We start from the raw sequence: 12,612 nt of genomic DNA, 5'->3' as shown, positions 1-12,612 counted from the left end.
GGAGCCTGGGATGAGTCCATAGGATCCCACACAGCCTGGCATGAGCCTGTAGAAGCCCAGAGAGCCTTGCACAGACCCATATAAGCCAGGCACAAGCCCATATGAGACCATAGGAGTCTGTAGAGCCTAATATGAGCCCATAAAGGCCAGCACAGGCCCTTACTGTTATAAACCCTTCTGGAACCTGCTGCTGTTTGTAATGCGGTGCACTCTCTGCAGATCCCACAGGCAGAAGCAGCCAGCACGCAGGCTAGGCATTTCCCCCTTGCTCGGTTCTCCATCCCATGGGACACTGCTGCTGCTGGGGAGCACCAAGCACTTGCCCAGCAGAGAGGTAGTTAGCAGGTGCCGTGAGCAGGTGTTAGTACTCAAGCTCTGGCCAGCAGAACAGGACTCCTCCTGGTTCCCAGGACACTCTTGGCCCCAAACAAGCCATGCCAAGTGTGGTTCCCACTCAAGTAAAGTAAATAATTGCTGGAAGGCAGGAGCATGTGACTGGCCCCAGAGGACAGACTGTTTTCCAACAGGCATGCAGAGGTGGTCCCCAGATTGAGTTGTCTGATCTTTTGTGAAGACCTCTTGGAGGAGCAGCAGGAGTCAAAGCATGCCCTGCTTTTGATCCAGCAACTCCTGGCAAATGCTCAGCCTGCAGGAAAAGCGGCATGTATGGGAACAACTCATAGGTGACTTGCAGCCCCAAGAAAGCCTCCTGCCTCCCCCAACACAAACATACTCACCCCTGCTCTCACTGTTTTGCCTGCATGCTCATGAGTGCTGACAGGTGCCCCCACCAAGGGCTGGAAAGTGAAAATTTCACTCTCACCTCACTTTAACTGTCAGCTGTGTTGGACTCACCAGCTCTGCACTGCAGCTGCTGCTGGACAGAGCAGGTGCCTGCCCCAGGGTGCACTAGTTTCTGTGTACAGACCCTGGCAGCTTTACTGCAGCAGCAGCGCAGAAGACTCGCACAGAGGGAGCAGGAAGTAAGAGACACCTTGCTCGTGAGCAAGCCAGGAAAAAGACTGCATGCCTCCCAGGCCAGCATGCAAGGAGGCAGCGTCACTACTGCAGCTCTGGTCCTCAAAAATCCTCAATGCCTCTGACAGCTCCTGCTGTCCCCCTCCCACCCCTTCCCCAGGAGCTATGTCCTAGATGACTCCCTCCACCGAAACAGTTGTTTGGAGGAGGGGGTGATGATCAAGGGAAAGGATGAGAACTGGAACTTTGTGAGACAAGAGAGGAAAGGCAAGAGATTAAGCATAGATCTTTCCCTGGAGTAAGCAAGCTCCTTATTCCACCTCATTTCACTGTTACTGTGCTGGGCATCTGAAATTCATAGAAAGTGAGCATTACTGGGGTCACGCATTAAGAGGAATGAAGAATGAGAGGCTCACTCTTTTTGGAACAAGAAAAAAATCTTAGAAACAGTAACATCAAACAACAGTAAGAAGTATTTTAATTCCTTTAACCAGAAAGAGAGTTTGAAGGTACATCAGAGAAATTAGTTTCTTTTCATTCAGTTCTGTCCTTTTGGAAAAAAAAAGAAAAAAAAGAAAAAAAAGAAAAAAGAAAATAAGAAAGCATGATTTCAAAATTCAGGAGCACTACTATTGGATAAACAAAGTACTACCTTTATGCACCTTTTTAAAAGTAGAGCAAATAGAAGCTTATAGATTCAGATGAATGGCATAAGTGACTGATTGAAGTTGACTCAGATAATTATTGTTTGCAAGGACAAAAAACTGTCAACAATTACAAACAAGCACACAGATAATCTGTTAAAAAGAACTTTCTAACTATATTTACACACCCATGGATATATTTGCTTACCTTTGGCACTAGGAATTACAGGCAAAAGATGCCATTTGATAGCAATTAAACTTCAAATAACCCGAAGCCTTATGTAAGTCACGCAGCCCACAACACAATAACTTATCATCCAACTGCCTCCATTTCTGTATTCTAACCATTGCTCTGCAAACTGAGGTCACAGAGCCTGAATTCAGCTTCCACCTGTGACAAGTTTCACTCAACAAGATTACTGGATGCAAGGAACTCGAAACAGTATTGGGAAATCGTAGATGTTTAATACAAATAAAACCCCCCGTTCTTACCCAAGGTGGAGTTCTACCTTTAAATGCTTTTATATGCATATAAAAATTAAAATCAAGTAAAAATGGGTACTTGTTACATATATTTAGAGAAATTGGACATTAAGCCAAGAGTCGGAGCACATGATGGCCATATGTAATACTTCAGTGTTGCAAAGAAATGTGCTAATCGCTACCGATTTCCATTGCTAGAAAACAATTGAGATTACACATAAAAAATATAGCCCAAAAGATTTACTCTTCAGCCATTGCAAGGAGCAAACCCAGAAGTTTCACAGGAAATTCAGTATTATCAGTACACCAGCAAGGGTGATTTAATTACCCTGTACAATCCTAAAGATTGTGTAACAGTCTAAAGTGTTGCACTTAATTATCCAGTCCTCATTTCTTGCTCACGGTGATCGTAACAGATCATGGAACTGATTACTTTCAAAACAGTTTTCATAGGTTTTGTGCTAGTGAGGGAGGGCTGTAACAACAGTGGCGCAGCATTTTTCCTAAAGCATTAAAACAAGATTAGGAAAAGCTTCTTTCCTTAAAAAATTACTATCAATTAGGATTACATAAAAATTAAGTGACATTCATGAGCCATCAGAGCAACTAATAATGCATTTACCCTCCACCACAACAGAAAGTAGACTTCAAAAAGGAATAAAAAGGAATTTAAAATTTATAACTTCATAGTTTTAATTCTTTCTCTGTAGATAGTAAGAAACTATTACCAGTTAGCATTTTACTTTGAGAACAGTAAGATCAAGGGCAGAAGCGTTTGCTGAGATGGAAAAAAGTAGATGGTTGTCTCATTTTGCATTGATCACATACAGACATTGTGTTGTCTCCAACAACTGGATTGTATCCAAACTGAATCAGACACGTACAGAACACTTCTTTCTCCCATGTTATTTGGGCATGCATCAAATAGAGATTAATCTTGTTTCGCAAAGTGCATTCTTAAGTGTCCAGAAAAATGCTGTATTTGACTATAGCAAGTTCTGGGAAGAAGGAACCACAGAACGTAACAGCAAGTCTTCCCAGAAGACAGTCTTTTCTATACATCCAAAGAGAACTAGCCATTTGAGGTTAGCTGATAAAACAAATTAAATATTTTCAAATGCATACCATGGTAAAACAAGTTTCATTACACTTTTTGGAGTATTAGAACCACAATTTCTAACTGAAATTGTTTTAAGTTACTCAAATGCAATCTCTTAAAAAGTACAGTTTATCTATAAAGCATAAAGGCAGGTCACTACCAAGGAAATGAAGCAGTAAAGTAGCAACTTCCTTATACTTATTCGAGCTTCACTAAAAACCTTGGTCTTTTAAACAGCCCCCAAATTAGCTTACACTTTTAAGATTTAGTTATTTCCAGCTGAAAAGACTCTTCTTACTGGGGAACCTCAAACCTTTGGTCTTTTTATTTTCAGCTTGAATGATCTTTTTACTCATTTACTGGAGATATAGTACGGCACATTGCTACTAAAAAGAATCAAGTGATTTTTTCTTGTTGCAAAATGTGAATATCAACATCTACATTCACACACGACATATACATCCATGGCCCTGTCTTAAAGAGCTGGGCAATTCAAGAGAGACAGAACATGCAGTAGTAACTACTAAATGAAACTTTCCAAATAGCAAAATAATGGAAACCAATTAAACTGATGATCTGTCCATGCAACCACAAGATTGCTTTGCAATACACAAATCCTGACCAAATGCCAAAAAGTAAGAAACTATAAGCAAGTTCAAAATAGGTTATTAAAACTGTTTTTTCAGTGAAGACCAACCAGTCCCTTTGTGTACACATTTAGTTTTATTGTAACAAAGCAACTTGTACACTTTAACGTTTAAAACTGAGCATCTTTCTTTCCTTTCCAGTGAAACAAAAAAAAAAAAAAAAAAAAAAAAAGAATTTAAAAATAAACAAGAACAAAATTACAATAGAGAATGTCAATTCCAAATAAGATCCTACAGGTTCTGCTGATTCTCCATCAAGTGGCAGGGCTCAAAGTCATCATTAGGAGAAGATTTTATTTTAAAAGTGTCATCTTAAACTGCAAGGATGTTTGTTAAACATCACAATTAAACATGCCAAAGGAGAAGAAGCCATGTTGTCAAAATGCCCACTTAACCCACCCAAACATCTGAAACCCACCCCCGCTGACCTTCTATAACCCCATTTTTTTTTTATTTTTTAATTTTTTTAAACAAGAGAAAGTAGACAGATACATGTTGGTAAATGCTAACTGTCCATATTCACATAGAGACACAGTGTAATCTCTGAGCCCAATATACAGAGAAAGAAGGAAAAAAGCTAGATTCTATGCACTACTACACAGGGGCCTAGCACTCTTCAGCTTCCAGCAGAGTGAAGGGAGCAGAAGGTTTTCTTTTTTCCCACAGAACATGGTGTGTTGATTCCATAACAGTTTTTGTTTTGAGACAGAAAGGGATAAAAAGGAACTTGAAACAGAAACTGGTAGATTCTTTTCCACTGCATTCTGCTCAAGATATTTCCCCCAAAATAAATTGTGAACCATGGTGTAGAGGAGAGAAAAAGAGACCTCAAGAGAACAAGGCGACTGAGCACAAGAAAAAAAAGACAGCAACTTGCTCCCAGGGACTGGAGAAAAATTAAAAAGGTAAAAAGGGGGGCAGGGGTGGAATCCATCAGTGTTCAATTAGTCATCTTCTCCTTCATCCTCCTGTTGAAAGATAAGCAACAATTAAAAAATACAATCACTAAACTTGCATTACACTGACTTTCAAATGCAATAACCAGAATGTTTTGCTACACTATAGAGACTATAGCCCTATGCTATTACTCATAAGATGCTGTAAAGTTTCTCTCTCCTCCTCTTCATGGAAGAGGAGTAACACTTACTGTGATTATGTACATAGGAGTCAGTTACTACTGGACTTAGAATTGCTACAAACATTAATATAAATTTAACATCTAAAAAAGTTAAAGGTTTGCTTGACTCCCTCCCTTCCCCTTTCAAACTTTGAAGGGTAAAATACTTAATCTTTCAGATGCTAACATGCTTAGTAACACAATGCAGCCCAATATTTTGCATGCAAAGACCATCTAGAACAGTATTATATCTCAACAAAAGTAATTTTTGCTGCTGAAATTAAGACTCATCATGTCCAATTACCAAAAAAGTTCTAAGGTTTGTATTACTAAAATCTTGAATGCTGTCTCTGGAATACAACTTACTACTAAAGGAAATTTCAAATTCCTGAACTCAGAGAGAGATTTCTTATGTAGCTGACTATGAGCCAAAATAAACTAATAGGTGGGAGGATGACAGAACTAGATACATCAATAAAAGCTAATTAGAAGTACAGTCTTGCTAGAATGTTCACTAGTTAGTAAGAATTTAATTAAACTAGACCAGACACTAAAATTCTAATTCTTCTAGAGCACTTTTTCTACCAAGTTTACTAAAGCTACTCATCTGTACTTTCATACCCACAAACATGCTTCTCACTACCCTGGAAGTTAAGGCAGTTAACAGTTCTGTTTTTCCTCTCAAAAAACTTTATGAGTGATTGTACAGAATGCAAAGAACTATTTTACCTTTGTTACAATTGCTCATTGTTCTTACAAGAAAGTTCCTCTTATAAGTCTACTCAATACTCATAGACCAGAGAAATGGAAAGAATAAGGGATAGAGTTTACCTCTCCTTCCTCTCCCTCATCATCATCTTCATCTTCCTCCCCCTCATCTTCATCACCTTCTTCATCAATATCCTCCAATCCTTCTTCCTCTTCATCATCATCATCGTCCTCCTCTCCTTCCCCTTCTTCGTCATCCATATCAGGAACCTTAAAGACACATATGCAACATTAACTACAGTGATCAAATTCACTTTTACTTGCACAGCACTATCATGGCTATGGATAAACAGCTCAGTGCTATAGTTACCAAGTAGTACTGTAATGGATTTGGCCAGATGTCATCCTTGATGACTTCTCCTAGTTCATCAGCCCCTGCATCAGAGTGGTCGGTGAACCAAGTAAAGAAACTTTCTGGCTCTTCATGCTGCCTCTTCCTACTGGCTTTGTTTTGTGTCTGGCTTGAACGCTTTGTCAAATCCTGGAAAGAACAAGAAATTCCCTAAAGAAATGCTCTCTGCATGGCCATTTTTTAAACAAGCACCATTTAGAAAAGTACTTGGCTGAACAACCACAAGAAGTCATTTACTCCATTTTTCAGGGGAAAATGTTTAGGAAACATTCAAGACCCAAAAGGCTCACACAGCAAAAGACACCACTCAGCCACATGGGCCTAACTGCATTTATCATGAACAGGACCCAGCAACAGAAAAACACCTCTGTTTTCTTTAACAGTTTCCACTGAAATACTGAAAACTCAACAGGACCTTTGGTTTTATTCATGCTTCCCCACCACACAGAAGCGCAAGTGTGACAAGTGATTAATGAAATATTAAGACTTCTCAAAGTCTAAATGCTCAACTGCTATATGCACACATGTTTTAAGAAACACTCACTCAGTCTCCAGGCATCTAAGCTCTGTCTTCATCCAACTCAACAGTAGGATAAAGAACTTCCCATCCTTCTTATCCTAAGATTCTCTCCTTTAAAATTTTCAGGCCATTCTTTGCAGGAAATGCAGAACACCACACAAACCACTAAAATATCTGGTCCCAAGAACATACAAATGAGTTCTGCCACCTACCACCTTACCCTAGAAGTATCAACAATGTGTTCCCTTAAATCTGAAAAGATGATGAATAGCCACTATCTAAATCCATGCTTTCTTTCAGCCTTTGGTCTAGTATTTTTCTTGTCAGAATCTTAACATTTGTAAGTCTACATTGTAGAATGAATAATACCAGAATTTGCATGCATTTTGTAGTATGTTGTACAGATCATTCAGTTAGGTTGTACTGGACTGTAACTTCTGGAATAGTTCTAGTTCTCAATGAAAAAGAGATGATTTTTTCTTCTTGGTCTGAAGGTGACAAAATAAGCAGCAGTTTAACTGCAACCCTCAGCTCTACTTCTAAGTTCTGCTGTCAAAACCTTCAGGATGACACGAAAGTGCTCCCAACTATTATAGAATCTAACTATAGAAAACTAATTTAATTTGAATACTATCTAGATAAAAGATATGCCCACATTGCCTTGTGGTTGCAACTTGTCCAAAGACATGGTGTCTGGAAAGGAAGGAAAAAAAAAAAAAAACCCACCCACAATCCAGACACCACACCCTGACCTCTGTCCCCAAACCCTGCTAGCCTAAGAATTCGTAATTTAACAGTTATCTTAAGGAAACACCACCACCTACTGTCTAGATCCACTCCAAAGAGAGACAAGCTAAAGTAATCATTAATCTCTCCATCTGGCCATACTTGTACTTTCACTGATGGTGCTAGACTAAGCAAGAAAACTAGCTACAGATATCCAGGTAGGTACACAGTATATTCCAAACTTGGCAAAGTAGGCATGAACTATATAAGCAGAAAATGAGGAATGGATTGGAGAGGGAAAGAAAATAGTTCGCATCAGCTACCTAGTAGATGAGCATAACGGTGAAAATGGTTGTGTGGAATAGAACAGCAATTCTCTCTCAACGGCACAGGTACATACCTTCCCAGATTTCCATTTGATCTCAGTTGATTTTGAAGATGGGTCTCCGCTTTCATTCAGGTGAAACTCTTTGGAGAGAACTTTATTTTCAAAGTATGGATTCTCATCAAAATACTGCAGAGTTGAAAGTGAAGAGTTGGAACCATGTAACACACACACCAAGTCAAAATAGATCCTACATGAATTAACTACAGATTATATTATAAACTATAGCCTAATACATAATTACATTCAAGAAAGTGGTAAAACTGCAAGTCAAGGAATATTTAACATACTTACAAAATCTATTCTGTAACCTGATTTGATATCTTCGAATTCTGTCACCTCAACTCTGGTCAAATAATGCAGTGCCTCCTCATCTTCCTCCCCCAGCAGTGCAGATACTAAAACAAAACCAGTAACCTCATGTTAACAAAACTATGAAATTTTTGTCATGGAGATGAACTGTAAGTTAACTCTAAGCAAGATTTGAAAAAACACACACTCGCTAGAGTCAACATGTTCTAGCCCCCCCCCCTTTTTTTTAAACAGGTAACAATCAAGAAACTACTAGCATTTCTGTGATTTTGCTAAGGTGATAATTTTACATTTGCTTGCTATAGTGCAACATAAAACAGCAAAAGCTTCTGAATATATCTACCCTTAGAACTTGGTCTGCCCAATCCAAGCAGTCTACAAGGCTTGGTTTTGTTTCCTTAAAAACAGTTTATCACTAGTCCTAAGAGGCTCACCACCAACCAAAAAAAAAAAAAAAAAAAAAAAAAAAAAGAGAGATTTTTTTTAAGAGTCAATTCAAGGAGAAAAGCAGGAAACTTCTCGTTTTCCTCCCTTATTTTAAACAACTACCACAGTATTCTAGTGCTAGATATTCCATCAAATGCAAGAGGTATAAAGCTTACAGAAATAAACTCTAGGACAAGGAAGTGTTTGCATATGAAGCAGGCTTCTATTTCAATGTATGCCCAGTGACAACTTTAAAAACTCTTAGATCTGTTAAGACCCACATAACAAGCAAACACTGAAATCAAACCTGCAGAGGAAAAAAAAAAAAGTATTGAGAATATACCTTGTGGGTGGTTGACAAATGTTGTTACCCAGAAATTTGGGATTTTGGCGATCAATTCTGACCTCTTCTGGAAGAATGGTTGGCGGAGTTTGTTGTATTTCTGTTCTACTTTCAAAATTTCCTCACTGGCTTGTTCATTCAGTCTGTAATAGAGAGACATGTTAGCCACAGTGAGAAAACTGAAGAGAGAAAACTGAAATTTAAAGAAATAAATCCATTCAGTTTTCAGCTAACTACTAATGATACAGTTAAACTAGCCAGCCAACCAAACACGCTCAACAAACGAGGGCTGAAACCTGAAGCCCAAACCAGTAAACGCTATTAAAAACAAAAACATACTACTAGAAGCAGTCTTATTGATTTTAATGAAGCATTCTTAACAAATAGTATGTATTGCAGCACAACGAAAAGGGTCAGACCCTTAGTGTGAAGCAAAGTAGTATTTTAGCTCTTAAACATTTTCTCTGCAAAACACCTGTAGAATGATAGCGTATAATGCTATCACTTGCTCTTTATAACTTTTAGTCAGGCAAGTATGACTAAACCAAAGAAAGTTTGTATCTCACACAAATAGAATCTTAAGACATAACTCGTAACTGGTTTTCTAAGAAGAGAGAGCCCTGATACTTCAGCTGCTTCTATGGTCCCAATATTCATTTGCTCTAGGACACTGTGCAGGAAAGTAAGATCCAGCAAAATATAGACACAGAACCTGGAGTTGTGAGCTACAGAATTAATATTCCAGTGATATTTTCTAGCTATTATAAGCACAGAGATATACAGTAAAAATATTTATAATAAAAGCTATTTTTAAGGAAATTTTCAGTTCTATTCACAAAGATTAACACACTTTTGTAAAATGGCATGTGTTAACTTGAAAAAGCAAATCTCTTATAAAATCACTATGGCAGTTCAGATGATTTAAAATCAAGTTCCACTTTTTAAATTATACAGATTATAATCTGCAAACAAGAAACATGGATAGTGCTTAAAATTTTTAATCACACACAAATACCCTTTTTATCTAACCAGGTCAAAACATAAGTACTTCCTGGAGGAGTTTGAAAAGTGAGATCTACTACTGAGAAATACTTAACTAGGTGGGTTTAAAAAAAATGTATTTTAACTGTTGCTAAAACACTTTGAAAGTTTTTTAAAGGTTACCTGTCTATTTCATTCTGTACTTCATCAATGTGTTCAATTGCTTCCTGTTGCTCTTTTTCTGAAAAAGAATGAAAAATGCATCAAAACCCCTTAATTCCAGGGTGAAACAAATCACCTGGAGATTTTTCCCATAATATATCTCCTAGAGATCTACTTTGGAAGTATATAGATGTTTCTATTAGGTTTCATAATGGTTAGTAGGCCCCATAAAACTTTAGCTGCTTCCAGTGTGAGCTATAACTTAAGCACTTAAAAGTTTGTTGAACCAAACTCGAGTATGCCACAAAAATTCTCAGCTCACATTCATTCCTCTGTATGGTTTTACAAATCAGCTTGAGTTATAAGTGTACTATAATAGATTAATAATTTAATGAAAAAGTTGTAAGTCACACCAAGTCCAATACATTTGAAGCAACATGCAAGTACTAAATAATTTAGTGAGGACAGCAATATCAATGGAAATAATGTTACTAGGAACGTAGCACCTTCTAAAAACCAAAAGGCACATTCAAAAGGACAGTTATACGAAAAAAACTTCAAAATCATGGTTTAGCAGCTATTTTCTAACCAGAACATCCCCTCAGCAAAGTTTGGCAAAGGTCTCGATTGAAGAGGGGCTGTTTACCTATCGCGCTGGAAGATGAATGAACGGCAGTGGGAAGTAGCTGGAGCAGTGCAGCACGCTCACTCCTCCCCCGGTAAGTTTCCCGCACGGCTCAGCGCCGCGCTCGGGGACAGCTCTGCCCGCGGAGTCCCTACGCCGGGCCGCCCCCCGGCCGCGCGGACGGATGCGCGACCCCCTCGCACTCCGCAGGGGCGGCCAGGTGCAGCAGCAAGCACGTGTGCGAGCGGGCGCGGCGCGGCGCGGCGGACTTCACGGGAGGAGGAAGGAGAGCACCGTGCCCTTCCCCCGGCGGCGGCCGGGAGCAAACCCGCGGCGCGGCGGCGGAGCGGCGACCTTTCGAAAGCCCGCGGCGGCCGCGATGGCACGTGGGGAGCGGCGGGCGGCTCCACCGCCGCGCCGCCCGGCCACCGCGTGGCTCCCCGGGCTGGCAGGCCCCGGCGGCGCAGCCGGCGCCGCTCCATCGCCGCGCGGCGGGGCAGCACCACGCGGCCGCGGCGGCGCCGAGACCAGGAGGCGGCAAAGCATCATGGCGGCGGCGGCGGAGCACAATGAGGCTCCGCGGATGCTGCTCCGGGAGGGGGGTGGGGGGTGGGGGTCCCGCTGCTCCGCCAAGGCCGCAGCGCCCCCCGCCCGGCCCCGCCTGCGCCCGTGGGGAAGGAGGCCGGGCCGGGGAGCGGAGACAAAAGGGCGCTAACATGGCCTCCTCCTGCTGCTGCTGGGGCCTGCACATCCGCCCGGCCGACCCCGCGCTCTTCCCGCCTCCGGCCCGGCCGCGGCCCGTGTGGCTGGGGAAAATGGCGGTCGGTGCGGCGCGGTGCGAGGCGGAGGCCGCGGCGGCTGCCGCCATTCCCTTCCCGCTCCCGGCCCGGCCTCACCTGAGGTCTCGTCGGCCCCATCGTGGTTGGAGTTCAGCTCCTTCTTACTGACTTTGGCCGCCGGCGCCGACATGTTGGTGGCTGCGGAGGGGAGCGCGGAGGGAGGGGGCTGTAACGGGACTGAGCGGAGGGGGGCCGGGCACAGACTCCTCCTGCTGCTGCTGCTGCTGCTGCCACCGCTCGGGCTCCCTCCGCCGCCGGGGCGCTCCCGCCTCCTCCACCCGGACCTGGGGCTCCCGGATAACAGGGGCGGCAGCGGCGCTCGCACTGCCTCACGCTCTCCACAGCCAGAATCACCACCACCACCACCGCCGCCTCCTCCTCCTCCTGCTGCTGCTGCTGCTGCTGGCGAGGGGCGGGCAGCGCGGCGCGCATGCGCAGCAACCCCCCCCCCGGGGCACGGGGGGGGGGGGGCAGCGGCCGCAGCGCGCAAGCGCAGCAGGCCCCTCTCCCGGGCGCGGGGGAGCGGGAGGCAGAAGGCGCAGGCGCGCCCCTCTCGCCTCCTCGGGAGAGGGCAAGAGCCCCGCTCGGCGCACGCGCGGACACCGCCTCCCCACGACGGGCGGCCCGCGCGCAGCCGCAGAGCGAGCCCTCGCAGGCCCCGCCCCCGCCGACCACCCCACGCTGGGCGCCCATTGGCCGCGCCTAGCGCCCTGAGAGGGAGCGGGGGGGGCGGGGCTTGTTGCGGAGACACAGAGGACGGCGCAAGAGGCGGGAGAAGGAGCGGGGGGGGGGGGGGTGGAGCGGGGGGGGGGGGGGGTGGAGCAGGGCGGTGGCGCGCACAGGTGTGCCTGTGGGGAGTGGAGGGCGCGCGCGCATGCGTGCGCGCGCCGCGGCCGTTACTTCCCGCGGGCGGCAGCGCGCCTTCATCGTCGCCGCGCGGCGGCACTGCCTGAGGCGGCCCCCGGGGGAGACGAAAATCGCCGTTCGCCAACTGCCGCTGTCTCTGCCTGCAGGGGGGAGGGAGGGAGGGGGTGACCCTCCGGAGGCGGCGCCAGCAACTCCCAGAGAGGGAGCTCGAGGTGAGCTCTGCCCTCCACCCCGGCCACGGCTTGTGGGGACGCAGCGGCTCCGGTCTCGTTGCGGTGTGGAAGGGCGAGCGCTGCCTTTCAGAGCTGGAACATGAGCCAAGGTGGTAACTTCAGATG

General features: G+C 44.0%; 1 protein-coding gene across 1 annotated transcript; it reads right to left on the bottom strand.

The window, feature by feature from the left end:
- Nucleotides 1-2,773: 2,773 nt before the first annotated feature.
- SET (SET nuclear proto-oncogene) lies at nt 2,774-11,842 on the bottom strand. Its single transcript, XM_062591105.1, has 8 exons — nt 11,465-11,842; nt 9,965-10,022; nt 8,801-8,943; nt 8,014-8,117; nt 7,735-7,848; nt 6,047-6,217; nt 5,800-5,946; nt 2,774-4,819 (listed from the first exon to the last, which is right to left on the bottom strand). Exons 1-8 carry the CDS (start codon nt 11,535-11,537, stop codon nt 4,796-4,798), a joined length of 834 nt encoding a protein of 277 aa, XP_062447089.1. The 5' UTR covers nt 11,538-11,842; the 3' UTR covers nt 2,774-4,795.
- Between the last annotated feature and the right edge of the window lie 770 nt (nt 11,843-12,612).

Source organism: Rhea pennata, chromosome 18, assembly GCF_028389875.1.
Source record: "Rhea pennata isolate bPtePen1 chromosome 18, bPtePen1.pri, whole genome shotgun sequence".
Classification (NCBI taxonomy): domain Eukaryota; kingdom Metazoa; phylum Chordata; class Aves; order Rheiformes; family Rheidae; genus Rhea; species Rhea pennata.
Note: the sequence above shows the minus strand (reverse complement) of the source record. Positions and strands in the feature narration are given on the sequence as shown.

Bases quoted from the DNA above. Each gene is read 5' to 3' on its own strand.
- SET (XM_062591105.1), bottom strand. From the start codon at position 11,537: ATGTCGGCGCCGGCGGCCAAAGTCAGTAAGAAGGAGCTGAACTCCAAC. The intron at 8,944-9,964 runs GTAACCTTTAAA...TCTCTATTACAG, and splicing joins GTACAGAATGAAATAGACAG to ACTGAATGAACAAGCCAGTG. The intron at 4,820-5,799 runs GTAAACTCTATC...ATCTTTCAACAG, and splicing joins ATGAGGGAGAGGAAGGAGAG to GAGGATGAAGGAGAAGATGA.